Source organism: Rana temporaria, chromosome 5 (assembly GCF_905171775.1).
Source record: "Rana temporaria chromosome 5, aRanTem1.1, whole genome shotgun sequence".
Classification (NCBI taxonomy): Eukaryota; Metazoa; Chordata; class Amphibia; order Anura; family Ranidae; genus Rana; species Rana temporaria.
The window spans coordinates 52138695-52152687 of NC_053493.1; the positions used below are offsets into that span (position 1 = coordinate 52138695).

A 13993-nucleotide genomic window follows, 5' to 3' on the forward strand; every position below is an offset into this window, starting at 1 on the left:
ATGGGAAAAGGGAAATTTTCGTGCTCATCAGTTGAATTGTCGTGATCAGCTCTTGAACGCTCTGTACTAACAAGCTGATTATTGTACGATTCTTCCTTGGACAACAGCTTTCGTACGATATTCGGATCCTGTGTACGGGCCATTACTGTCACTCAGCTCTTCCACCAACCCATTTGTTAAAGTAAAGGCACATACGCCTGGGGGTGGTGAGGACGCATCTGATCCACAACCTTCCATCCCATGTGAAAGTGAAAGCTATTCAGGTGCAAAATTTGGGCTGAATTCATACCTGAACCGGACCGAAAAACGCACAGGACCCTTTCTGAAAGTGCCCCATGGACCCCTCCCCCCGGCAATGTATAAACCAGCTCCTTTGAGAGACGGTCACAATCACATGTCATGCGGATTAATTCACATATATACGTGAACCCAGCCTCAAATCAACCCCACAGTGTCAGCAGAGGTCCTTAGCTGCAGCCTTGCCAATACCCATCTAGGTGCCGTATAAAATCAACAGCAGTAATTGTGGTGACAGGATCATTTTAACAAGCAGTAAATTTCACTCACACCCTGGTCACAGACTGCATATAAAAAAAAAAAAAAATCAGTGAAGCTTTGAGATATATTTTTATTTTTTTTCTATTTTTCCTAACTTTGTTTAACTAACCCCACAATCTATAAATCAGAAGTATTTTCCGTTAAATAACTCAGTGAAAACCAAACATTGGCAGTAATGACATGATTTATAAATCGTGCTAAACATGATTCTGCAATTATATAAAAAGCATTTCCAAAAGGCCTATGAAGAGCGGCGTGTAATACTTTATGGGTACAGCAATATATGGTCAGAGAGCGGATTCATAAATTCGCAGTGTAATACTTCAGTGCAAACATTACTTGTCCAATCAGTGAAGTCTTGTGGTTTGTGCAGCTTGACTATACACCAAGCTCGTAATAGGTTTTAGGTCAGATTTAAAGTGACCTTACGTAAAACTGGTTGGTCCCTTATCTTCCCCCCCCCTTCAAAATGTGCAGTAAAATTTGACTACTGGATCAAAGGTCTCATGCAAAGCATTGCCACTATATGAATGGCCCTGTGAGATCTTGGCACTGTCCGCTTCCTTCAATGCAACATTGGTTGGCAATCTTTTGGAATGTTAAAAATAAGCATGTTATGCTTAAGAGACACCCATAATCCATATACATAAATATATATGGACGAAATAATATTACCTGCTCAAATGTGACGTACGTAGTTCCAACTGCACTACTAAAAAAAAAAAAAAACACAGTACTTGTGACTGTAATCCTATTCGACTAGACATTTTCCTTTGCTCTCTGCTACCTTTAAAGTTTTTAAAAAGCTATGGATGTAAAGATGGCAAAGTCAACAGCTGCCACATTCATGTTAACCCAGCTGAAGGTCAAGAAGGCCGTGCCAGCTCCACCAATGGGATAGGAAGGAGGTCAAGCTACATCCAACAAATAGGTTGCTAAAGATTTGTTGAAGCAATGCCAACTCAGTAAATGGAATCTAGCATCATATATGGCAGTGATGGGGAACCTTGGCACCCCAGATGTTTTGAAACAATATTTCCCCCCCATGATGCTACAGTGTATGAGCATCGTGGGAAATGCTGTTCCAAAACATCTGGGGTGCCAAGGTTCGCCATCACTGGTATATGGTAGACCAAGACCTTTTTTTGTGCGCTGTAAAGAATATTGAAGACAGGGATTTTTTTGTTCTACATTTTCTTACATGTACATTGCCACGTCTTACAATAAAATTATAGTTCCCCACCACAGTATGGATTGATGGTCCTCATCATTCCAAGAAAACTGGTAGGACAGCAATGACCCTTACTGGAGAAAAAAGATGGGGACAATTAAAAAAAAATAGTCAACCTATTAACTATTCCTTGGGCAATGATCTCCCTCTACAATCCGTTTTGTGCCATGTCACCTATAAGTGGTTTTGACCATCAAGTATTAGCCATGCCGCTCTCATGACAGCATAGATGCCGATATTACAGAATTTAACTGATTAAGTACAAAATCGATTCATGTTAAAGGTTGTAAAAGGTGCAATCGTTTATACATTTAAAACATCCACTCAAATTTAAGTCATGCAGTGAAATCAGCTCCGTTGCTGATCATGGAGTACGAATACAGTTTATTGGAAACAGAATAAGATCACATACTTTCCAAATACAAAAAAAATATATATATTATATATGTTTTCTGGAAGTGTCTCCTCCTCTTGTACTACTTTCCAGAAGGATTGTGCCTTTAAACAACACTGTCTATCTTTTGGCTCTGTATCACGGGAAACCTTGCAAAGACTAATGGCCGCTTTAATTGAGAAATAACTTTGGTGTTTCTGTACTGAAAGACGGGGAAATTCACGATGGCCTTCTTGAGGTGAAGCAGTATGAAAAATATACAGATCACAACCATTTTCTTCTCACAAATGGGACACTTTTAAGACTCAACAACTCGTGAAGACTTATGATAATTACAATAAATTGGAAGCATTGTGGGGTTGAAAGAAAAAAAAAAAAATGAATAAAACAGTACATATAATTTTTTTTTCTGAACGCATGCCTTAAAATCAAATATTTTAATATTAAGAATGAACAGTTGCCTAATAAAAAATATGACCAGCAGTTATCATTCAAGTCCAAATGTTAAATGGTATTCTAACGTAGTGTTAGTTTTCATGCGGCACGGAAAAATATACTTTAGGTCTCAAGTAAAACATATGCGTATGCGGCTCAAAAATGATTCATGATTTTGATATTATACTACACCCCTATGGTCCATTGGACTATTCACGCCAGTCAGAGGAATTAAAAAAAATATTCAAAAAAGGAAAAAAAAAAAATGTTGCAGATGTGGAGAGAAAGCATAAACTGGTGCCAGGTTTTGTGATGTCTACAAACCAAATTCATCTCAAGGCTTATGGGTAGACGTTTTCCCAGACACAGCTTTATTAGGTCTAAAAACCCTTTAGGGTTAAATAGGAGAAGAAAAAAAAAACCTGTAAAAAACACAGTTTATATGTATGAAGACGTTACTCCTTACACTTAAGTTTAAAATCAGATTAGACTTGGTACTGAAGATTAAGAATCTTTTTTTTTTTTTGTTAATCGGCATAGTGCATAATCGACTCCACGTAATTTCCTGGGAAGAGGCCTGTGACGCCGTTGGATACCCCTTCATACCAGCCATCATCATTTTTCTTAATGACGTAAATGATTGCTCCCTCCATGAAAGACAGCTCATCCTCTTTGTCCTTTGCGTAGTCATAGATGGCAACAACTACAAAAGTTGGGTGGAGAACAAAAAAGTTCATAATTAGAAGGATGCAATAGACGGGAATTATGCAGAGCATCAAAAATATCATCAATGTGCATCAGCAAGGAGCCTACGGTAAGCATTGTTAAGCACTTAGGGCAACAGAATATAAAGACTCTATGCCAGCCTAATGCACTAGAGCTATAGATGGTTGAAAAAAAAAAAAAAAAGAAGCTATGTAACATATGGGGATTCCCAAGTATTTAAAAGCATCTCAATTATATGCATTAGTAGTAATCAATCTCCAGTCTTAATTTTTATTTAATTTTTTCATACAAGTGCAGGTTTCTTTCAAGAAGTGTGTTCTGTTACTCATTTGTATTCTCTTCCCCATGGTTTTCACTCACAATTCAGGACTACCAGACAAAATGTCTGATTAACAATATTAAAGGGGTTGTAAAGGTTCATTTTTTATTTTCTAAATAGGTTCCTTTAAGCTAGTGCATTGTTGGTTCAATTACCTTTTCCTTCGATTTCCCTTCTAAATGATTTTTGTTCTTTGTCTGAATTTCCCCACTTCCTGTTCCTCCTCAGTAAGCTTTCCCCTATCATCTGAGCTGTTCTGGTTGGGGGTTAGTCAGCCAGAACAGCTTACTGAGGAGAAACAGGAAGTGAGAAATTCAGGCAAAAAAAAAATTAGAAGGGAAATCAAGGGAAAAGGTTAGTGAACCAACAATGCACTAGCTTAAAAAGAACCTATTTAGAAAATAAAAAACAAACCTTTACAACCCCCTTTAAAGCTCATCGTATTCATTAAGGTAAAAAAAAATACTCCCCTCCTTGTCCTAGCTGCCCCTGCACCTAAACACTTACCCGGCTCCTCACTGATCCAGTGTTGTCCCAGCTGCAGCACCACTCCTCCACTTCCTGGTCTCACATGAGATGCACCAGGAGCCATAGGCTCTTGGAAGGAGTGGGGGCATGGCTTACCAGGACCGTGTTAGTGTGTTTATGGATGCACACAACCAAGATTGGGAAGTACACCTGCACTGGTGCCCTCTAAGCACACAGCTTTGCCAAGGGGTACCCACAGGAAGGAGGAGCAAACAGTGCACATGGGAGACTCCAGAAGAGGTGGTAAATGACCACGCTGTGCATTATCATTGGACAGAGCAGATAAGTATAACATCTTATACATTTTAAAAGGGTAAAGGATGTCCCCCCCCCCCCCCTCACTTTAAACCTTCGGGATGTCCAAAAGCAGTGAGAGGGATGAGAAACACACCAGGCACTAACAGACCCAAGAAAACTAGGTACTACATGCAGCTCAAAGAGCCATCTGAAGGACCCTACAACATCCACTTAGTAAAACATGCGCCTAGAACACCAGATTGGAAGCCTTGCAAAACTGGGAAACTGATGCTTGACGCATAAAGCCCAAGAAGCACTCACAGACCACGTCCTTGAGACCATAATCTTTGATTGCCTGAAGCACCTAGAGGATGGTTGATAAAGAAGTCACTGCACTCTTACAAGGTCTGTGATTACAAAAATATGTCTTCCTGAAAGTAGTGACTGCAAGATCATTTTTTTACAGCCTAAACCACATCCAGACATTTGAGGGAAAATTCCCTTTCCATTGTGAACTGGAAACTGGACAGAGTGAGGACAAAACAAGAGTCCTGGTTGAAGAAAAAAAAAAATTAATAAATAAATCACCTTCGACAAGAGTGTGGTCCTGAAAATCACCACCGCCTTGTCCCTATGCAAAACCAAAAAGCATTCCTCGCAGAATAAGGCCACTAGTTCAAACAGCATCTGGTAGTCAAGAGTAGAGACAGAGGCATGTCCCTGATGGGCTCAATCAGCAGTTTCTAAAGCACACATTCAGATTCCACAATTTTGCAATGAAACGGGTGAGGTGACTCCCTGCAAAAAAGATCCAAATCAAAGACCAGTGGTCTCAAAATAGAAAGGGCAGAAAACTGACTTTTGATAGTGCTGCAAGCCAGATGCTGGTATGAACCACGCTGTAGGAAGGAGAGAATCTGTCCCAAGTGAGGTATGCATTTAATGCCCAAAAATAGAGCTTGCGAGAAACAGACTTCCTAGCTTTTAGCCCCGGAAGAATCGGACTCAGAAATACCTCTGTCCTTCAGAACCGGTGCTTCAACAGCCATGCCAGTAAAGCCAGCAACCATATAGCATAATGGCATATATGTCCATAGTACAGAAGATCTGGAGGAGCTAATGGAGTGTCTGCCAGGAGTCCTACTAGGCTGGTGTACCACATCAGCCGGGGCCAGTACAGAGCAAGGAGGATCACCAGATTACCCTTCATCTAGATCTAGCAAAGCAGATTAGGAAGAATCTCTGGGAAAGCAAATTCATAGATAATGGTATAGTGGTATGGATCCCTATACCTGGAGACAAACCTGTCCAGTTTATTTAACCTGGAAGCCAGAAATCCATATCCGGTATCCCTCACCTGCCACACAGGTCCTGAACATGTCGGGTGTAGAGACCACGCCCCCCAGGACAGACATTTCTGGGCTAGAAAATCTGTCTGTCAATTGTCTATGCCTGAAAAATACATAGCCGACAAGGCTAGAATGTGAAGTTCTGCTAAGGATAGGATCAGGCTAGGAATCAAGCCAAACTTGGAGAGTCTCCACACAGAGGCTGAGAGCAGAGAAACAAAAGAATGTTTCATAAAGAAAAGACTGCAATCTGTTGCATTTCTTCTGCTGGGAAAGATGGATACTCTTGTCACCATTTGCATCCTTGATAATGTTGTCAAGAGGTGGTCATGAGAGATGTTGCCCCTCGAAGGCCATGCAGAGCTTTTTCCACGGGGGGAGGGGGGGGGGGGAAGAGAGAGTGAGAGAGAGTGAGAGAGAGTGTGAGAGAGTGTGAGTGAGTGTGAGAGTGAGAGTGAGAGTGTGAGAGTGAGAGTGAGAGTGAGAGTGAGAGTGAGAGTGAGAGTGAGGAGAGAGAGAGTGTGTGTGTGAGAGTGAGAGTGAGAGTGAGAGTGAGAGTGAGAGAGTGAGAGTGAGAGAGTGAGAGTGAGTGAGAGAGTGAGAGAGTGAGAGAGTGAGAGAGTGAGAGAGTGAGAGAGTGAGAGAGTGAGAGAGTGAGTGAGAGAGTGAGAGAGTGAGAGAGAGAGAGAGAGAGAGAGAGAGAGAGAGAGAGAGAGAGTGAGAGAGTGAGAGAGTGAGAGAGAGTGAGTGAGAGCGCGCGTGTGTGTGAGTGTGAGAGAGAGAGAGAGAGAGAGAGAGAGAGAGAATAGGCATGAGACATGGCAGAAAAAAAACACGACCACTTCTACAAAAAATAAAATAAAAATCTAAAACATATACAAGATCAAGAAGCATTTAGTGGGAGCGCCTGCATGTCAGAATGATTCTAATCTATAGAGAAACCGTTGGATAAGTGCAAAGGGATGGACTCTACCAGTAATATGACTTCAAAAGAGTTACTAGCGAGGTTGTATATTCGCTTACCTTTCTCAGTATAGATCTTGGGGGCCCATGCAGGGTCTCCGTCAGCATATGGATCGTTGTACTGAACCACAGCGGCCTCTTCATCCTCATAGTCCACCGGAGGTGGTGGTGGAGGGGGAGGAGAATCATCAAACATTGGGATCTCGTCAGGTGGAGGTGGGGGTGGAGGCGTAGGGCTATCTGCAACTTAAGGGAGAAAGGAAAAAAAAAAAAGATAAAACAGTTTAACTATTTTGCTTTGGTTAGGACCCGTAATCAATTCATAAAGAAAAATCACTGCCAACACTTCCACAGTAATTTCTGAGCTGATTCCAGGGCCCGTCTTTAGGTAAAACTATTCACTACCTTTGCAGTCTGAAAATACAACACAGTGATGTTCCTCCTTTGATTTTTCCCTCATACTTTTTTTTAAAGTCAGTTGATTCGTTACCTTAGGCAGTAATGAGGAATCCTGTAAGAAGAGACAAGCAGCAGAAATGTGTACAATAAGATTGTCAGAGGAACTTCACAGTGCTGGCTGTAAACAGCAAGACTGCAAAGGTATGATGCACACAAAATGTCCTCACTTTCCACCCACAACATGGCAGTATATTAAGTGGAGGTTTCCTATAGGATATTCTAGGTAGGAGATCTACACAGGTCTGGATCAATGCTAATCTACAAATCATAAGTTAAAGGGTTAAATAATTTACTGCAGCAGAATAAAAACATGCATTTGAGGACATGCAGCCATAGCAGACAGCATCATCTTTCCCATTTTGTTTTTATATTTTAGTGTACGCTTAGTCTAAATCCATTTCTGAAGACCCCAAGCTAAGCAAATGTACTGCATATTGCAGGTTAAAACAATTAAATCCCAGTTGATTCTTCCCATTTCCTACCTGATGGGCTCAGACAACTGACACTAGTTAAATGTGATTTGAACATTCATGTATGAGCAGGGTTTATTATGTTCCACCTGCAGGTGGCACTGCAGACAGCCTGAAAATCAAATTCCTTGTGAAACCAGGCAGGGGTTCCACCAACATGCTCTGCCTTTTTTTCTGTAGCTACACTCTGTGGCTGCCTCCATTGTACATTAGACTTCCAAGAAGAATGGAAAAGGCTGTCTGGGGTTTCTCTACACAGACTTACAAGGGACTCTGCATTTCAAGCACAGCAGGCCATAGATCCCCCATCAACACAGTCCATGTTAATGGGGGCATCCCCCCCCCTGCAGAGCTGTTGTATTCTCCAGGGTGGGGGCGGGGCACAGGGAGACATCCCTACTGGGGGAAACACAATGATTATCGCTAGCAGCTATAGCTGCTGACAATTGCATACTGAAAATCCAACATACTGGTTCTACCCAAGTCGATCGATGGATCAACTTTGGTATATTCAGCCTATCTCCATATATGAACGAATGTTGGCTGGTCCCTGCTGAACCAGCCAAGATTTAAACCATCTGTGGCCAGCTTATGTCTTTGTTTAGAAAACTAAAATCCAGTGATTCGCATGCAAAATAACGTACTTTTGGCGCAAAGGAACTCTTACTACAGAAAAAACAATTCCAGATCTCTCTGATCAAATACAAATGACTTGAAGATTGGGGGCAAGGGGGCGGAAAAAGGTGTCCTGGACAGATGGGATTTCTAGTTTTCCTGAAAATCTCAACCAATACATATGGATTTGCTCCTCAAAAACCGGACTATACATATAAAAAAAATAAAAAAAACACCACATTCTCTCAGGGTTATAATACAAACTAACATTCTGTATAAGATCACAAAATGTCAGCGCGGTTAAAAACCCTTATAAAAAAGAAAAAAAAAAAAAAAACCTTCATAAAATCACCTAAAAAGAGCAATACAACTAATGTACCCGAAACACATGGAGTATATAGAAGAGCTGTTAACACCCACAGACATCTATGTAAACTTATTTGGCATTTTAAATTTATTCTTTAAAATATGATAACGTTTTGTAGGAAGGATCTGGAATCTCTCTCTGCAGCCTGAAATGAACATGCTGCAAAAAATTGTCCCTGGCTAAGGAAGAAACGCTGGCTCTGTGATCCATGTAAAAAAATAAAAATAAAAAGCTAGATGTGCGGTAAAAATGATAAACTACAAGTATTGGCATGAGCACCAACAAAACTTGCACAATGCCCTGAGAGCTCTGAAAAACGCACGTTGGGTTTTGCGAATCTTGACCAGTTCGCAGTCTAGATAGAGCATCCGTTCTAAACCAGGGTTCCTCCAGAGGTTGGTGGGAGTCCTCGACCTATCTGTGGCAGACTGACCTCATCTGATGATGCCTTCATAGGGCTAGGTCCATGGCCATTTGGCATAGCCAAATGCATAGCCGTCTGCAAAGGTGGCATTCATCCCACAGACCACCAATGTAAAAGGGCCCTCTATGGAATAATAATGGAAGGGGTTCCTTGAAAATAAAATGTTGAGGGTTCCTCTATTTTATAAAGGTTGAGAAAGGCTGCACCCATGGATGCAAATGTGTTTTGTGCATTCCCGTGCAGGAAAGTCACCATGATGTCTTAGAATGCAGCAGGCGCATGGACACAGACAATGCTTCAAATCCGAGGTGTATGCGGGTGTGTGGCCCTGAATGCACTGTGTGTGTGTGTGTGTGTGTGTGTGTGTGTGTGTGTGTGTGTGTGTAGCCGTGCACCCATGTATGATTGGGAAGAGCATCTGTGTCCATGCAGCCGCTGCATCCCAATTGACACCAATGCAGACTTAGATCAAAAGACAGGATCACCCAGTGTCCAGAGAAAAATTCAACTTTTAAAAGTATGGTTTAAAAACATTAAAAAGTGGCAACACAAACATCAAGCCAACCCGTTTCAAGCGAATAGACTCCCCTCTTCTTCAGGGCTGTTGTGTACTATTTGATGGGAACAATTCCCAAGAATGGTTATGTAGTATCAAGGTTTTGGATGCCAGATTTAGTTGCATAGGCAGCCTAGGCCAACACATTCCCCCTAAAACACTTTAGCTTGATGTATATGTTGCTACCTTTTAATAAACATCCATGAAACCATACTTTAGAAATAGCATTGCTCTTGACACCAGGCGCTTCTTTCTTTTAATTTAAGTCTACATGCTGAAAAGACCATAAGGAGGCACAGAAAAGGCAGCATCCCCCACCATCCATCACTGGGCACTATCCACCACCAGATGGCATGCCTTTTCTTTTGCCCACACGAATACCCACCCAGAAGCAGTGTCCAAGCCAGTCAGTCCAGTGCGGTCTCCAACACAAAATTGACACCAATAGGACTACCTGCACAGAACTGTACAGGCCCATGCAGGTAAACATGGCCCTCCACAGGTGTACGCTTCAGTACGCCCTGTGTGATCAAGGTCTTATGGTCTGCATCACAGACCACGCCAAGCTCTAAAAAACACAAGAGCTGGTTGATATCCATCATAGATGTAATCCTGGACTCTGAACTATTCTTTCGTGCCCACAGCCAATCACTTTCCAAAGCTTGCCGCCTCAACATGTCCAAAATACACCCCTTCCTAACCAACAACACCGCTAAGCTGCTGGTTCACTCAAGTTATCTCTCACCTAGACTACTGGCAACTCCCTCCTCATTGGCTTATCTTCACAAAGGCTATCCCCCCCCCCCCCCTTCAGTCCATCATGAACCCTGCTGCCCGACTTATCCATCTTACCAACAGTTCAGGGTCTGCCACTTCTCTCTGCCAATCCCTTCACTGGCTTCCACTCAGCCAACCAATTAAAACGAACTTAAAAAGCCATCCACAACTCTGTCCCCAGCTACATCACTAACCTAGTCTCAAAATGGCAACCAAATCGTTCTCTTGGTCCCTCCCAAGACATCCTTCTCTCTAGTTCTCTCGTCACCTCCTCCAGGACTTCTCCAGAGCCTCTCCCATCCTCTGGAAAGCCATAGCCCAATCTGTCCGACTATCTCCTACTCTGTCCACTTTTAGGCAACCCCTGAAATAAAACTTCTCTTCAGAGGCCTATTCCACCTTCACCTAACTATACTTTTATTTCCTCCCTTAGCTCACCAACCCCCCCTCCCCTACAGTTATTACCTTTTGTATCACTTGACCCTCCCTCCTAGATAATAAATAAAAAAACATTGTTTTCAGGCCTCCCAGGACACCATTTTTTGTCAGCACATGTGCAGCAGTAATTACCCGTAGCTCCCCCGTTTTTTATAGCCACTACCTATTAAGTACTTTCAAAATGACCACAGAGCCACTTTTAAACTATATCAATAAGTGGCAATAAAAAGTCTACCTAGATGTCTGTGAATGTTTGTTAATCGTCTTAACGGTTATTTATACAAGTCAACTTGTGAGTTAAAATTTAGCAACCCCCTAAAAACATACAAAAGCCACATATCATGCGGTTGTATGGCCTTTGTATGAAGAACCGCCCTGTAAAACTTGAACCAGCGAAGGGCAGACGCACTTCTGCAGCCATCTTGGCTAGGCCATGCAAGTGAGAGCAAAGGCTTGGTGCTCCTTAGCAGTGAGAGGAAAGGACTTACTGTTTTCCTGCACCCTGGCCACGAAGCCTGTGAGAGGTATCTGTGGAGTCATTTGAGGCATTGGGGGAGGGGGAGAAGCGATAGAAACTGGAAGCAGCGACACCAACAGTGGACACGTACAAGTGAGGAAAGAAGAGACAACAGGCAGAAGTCAGTAACAAGGACCAAAAGCAGCAACAAAATAAAAACAAAAAAACACCAGAAATTAAGGAACAACGTGAAATTACAAAGTTTTACCAATCTGTGATATCAATTTAATTCTGTGAAATCATGCATTGTTTTCCAGGAAAACTGTAGTGAAATACAAGTTAATGCAGTGTGATGAAATTGGAACCGTTTTCCTAAGCACTCTTCCACTTAAAGGTTCCCATGTGAAACGTGCAGGACAGTGTGGCCTCTCCTTGTGTGCGACAAACACAATGCGACTTTAGTAACAGCTAAATCAATGTCCGGGTGTTAAAACATACTCGGTCCTTAAAAGGAAAAAATAAACCTTGTATTTCACTTCCATTTTCACTGAAAACAAAGTTCAGTTGCTTTAGTAGTATAAGAAAAGAAGAACGTCCTCTGCTAGTAAGAATAAAAAGTTAAAAAACAGTAAATGTGGCGTACGATCTAGATACAATGCCCACTTCACGCCTGCAGGTGACGCTATTGTACCTGTACACACATTTTTTTTGCAATAAAATCAGACCTCTGTACACTGGATGTCTTTTCTATGAAAATGGCTTTTTAATGACATCTTGCAAACAAAAGGACTGCTGTAGCACAAAAAGCAACCCATCGAGATCTAGCCCTCCTTCATTTCTGACTGGCAGTTGAAAATTATATAGCAAGAAAAGCAAGCAACTGAGAAAAAGATCCAGACGTGCCATTAGGCTCCAGGCACATGGGCAGCTTTGCCCAACCCGTGTAAAAACACTGCATATTTCTGGTGCCCAGGATGTCCTGGGAGCGGCTTATAGCTGCCCATAGACTTGAATGGGTGTGTCCCACTAGTAGATGTGTTTCAAGTGCACCCTACCTGCGTTTGCGTTTGGGACAGTGCGTCTGTGCGCTTATGCTACTTTGTGATTCTATTGATGCATAGCCAAGTACAGACCCTTTCACCCATCCATATCTATAGGCAGCTGTATGCAACACCAGGATATCTAGGGCAAAAAAAATAAATAAAAATCAGTAGCCTGCCTAAGCTGCATGGACTGATATGCCCATGTGCATGTAGCCTTGGGCCTCAGGTACAACGTCCTCCTGGCAGGGGCAATTTGGCAAAAAAAAACTGTTTATGCTTGTAAAAGTGTGTAATGCATTTAGCAGGGTCAAGCAATTAGCAATTAAATTTCACTGGCCAGAATAAGAATTTTTTTTCTGGCTACTGAAATTGACAAATTGCATCCCATGGTTTCCAATGATAACCATACATATACAGCATGTGCAACTTAAAATCGCTTCTGGACCGCCCACCGGTCGCGCTGCGATTGGACGAGAGAGCCAATCAGCGGGTCCGGCAGCCGCGACCCACAGATCATTCTGTGGAGAGACATTGTGTGGAGAGTCACCGGGACTTCAAAGTAGTTCATGCACTACTTTGACCCAACTTTCATGCAAACTCGGAGGGCCACAGACTTCAATGTTAACTCTCAAAATTTGCATGAATGTCATACCTGAATGTTTTTACATTAAATAGTGCAACTTTGCAGAGGGACAAGTCACATCCAAGTTGCACCCATCCAAAGTTGTGTCAAAGATGGCCTCCAAAGTACAAGTGTGAATGGAGCCTTAAAAAAGGGACACTAAGGGCTCTTTCACACTGAGCGCCCGTTCAGGTCCGTCTGTAATTTTTTTTGCGGACCTGTACGGGCGCTCCGTGCTCCTCTATGGAGCCGCGGATGTCAGCGGTGACATGCCCGCTGACATCCGACCCGCACCGATCCGCCAAAGTGTGACGGAGGAAAAAACTACTTTTCCTTCTGTCTGGCGGATCGGGTGAACACGGACATCCGGTCCGTGTTCATCCGATCCCCCCGTAGGGGGGAGCGGAGAAAAGACAGGGCGGTCCCTGCACAGTGTGCTCAGCGGGGATCAATGGAGCGATCCCCGCTGAGCAAGCGGAGGTGCACAGGGCGGATCATTACCGATCCGCCCAGTGTGAAAGAGGCCTTAAGTTTCAGTTTATTTCATTTTTTAAACAAAACGATGTGTCATACTTCCCTCCACGGTGCAGTTCGTTTTGCACAGAGTGGCCCCGATTCGCCCTCTTCTGGAGTCCCACGGCAGCTCTCTCCCTCCCCGCAAGAGCTAAGCCCCTCTGGGAAGCTCTCTCCCGAGGTTACCTTGCAGGTGCGCTCCCGTGTTATACACTCGGCGTGCGTAGCCGGCGAGTGTATGACTCGGCCCGCCCCCTATGTCAATGGATTTGATTGACAGCAGCGGGAGCCAATGGATGCGCTGCTATCAATCTATCGAATGAGGAGCCAATCAGCCATGAAGAGAACGACGCGGGATCGTGCCCACAGAGATTTGGGGCTCGGGGGGGCCGGAGAGTGCAAATTGTTTTTTCACCTTGATGCATAGAATGCATTAAGGTAAAAAAAACATGAAGCTTTACAACCCCTTTAAAAGGCAAAATAAAAAAAACGAAACTAAAATACTCCCCGAG

The 13993-nt window shown here is 42.9% G+C and overlaps 1 protein-coding gene across 14 annotated transcripts in view; it reads right to left on the minus strand.

Annotated features, from left to right (window-relative positions):
• Positions 1 to 608: 608 nt before the first annotated feature.
• ABI1 (abl interactor 1) overlaps positions 609 to 13993 on the minus strand; it is a 131401-nt gene continuing 118016 nt past the window's right edge. For 7 of the 14 annotated variants that reach the window (XM_040352557.1, XM_040352558.1, XM_040352556.1 and 4 more), the window contains 3 exons: positions 11335 to 11421; positions 6801 to 6986; positions 609 to 3321 (listed from right to left, as the gene is read on the minus strand). In XM_040352557.1, the coding sequence (XP_040208491.1) occupies positions 3146 to 3321; positions 6801 to 6986; positions 11335 to 11421 (449 nt within the window). In that variant the 3' untranslated portion in view covers positions 609 to 3145. The remainder of the gene's footprint in view (positions 3322 to 6800; positions 6987 to 11334; positions 11422 to 13993) is intronic. The other 7 variants (XM_040352562.1, XM_040352563.1, XM_040352569.1 and 4 more) reach the window with 1 other exon arrangement.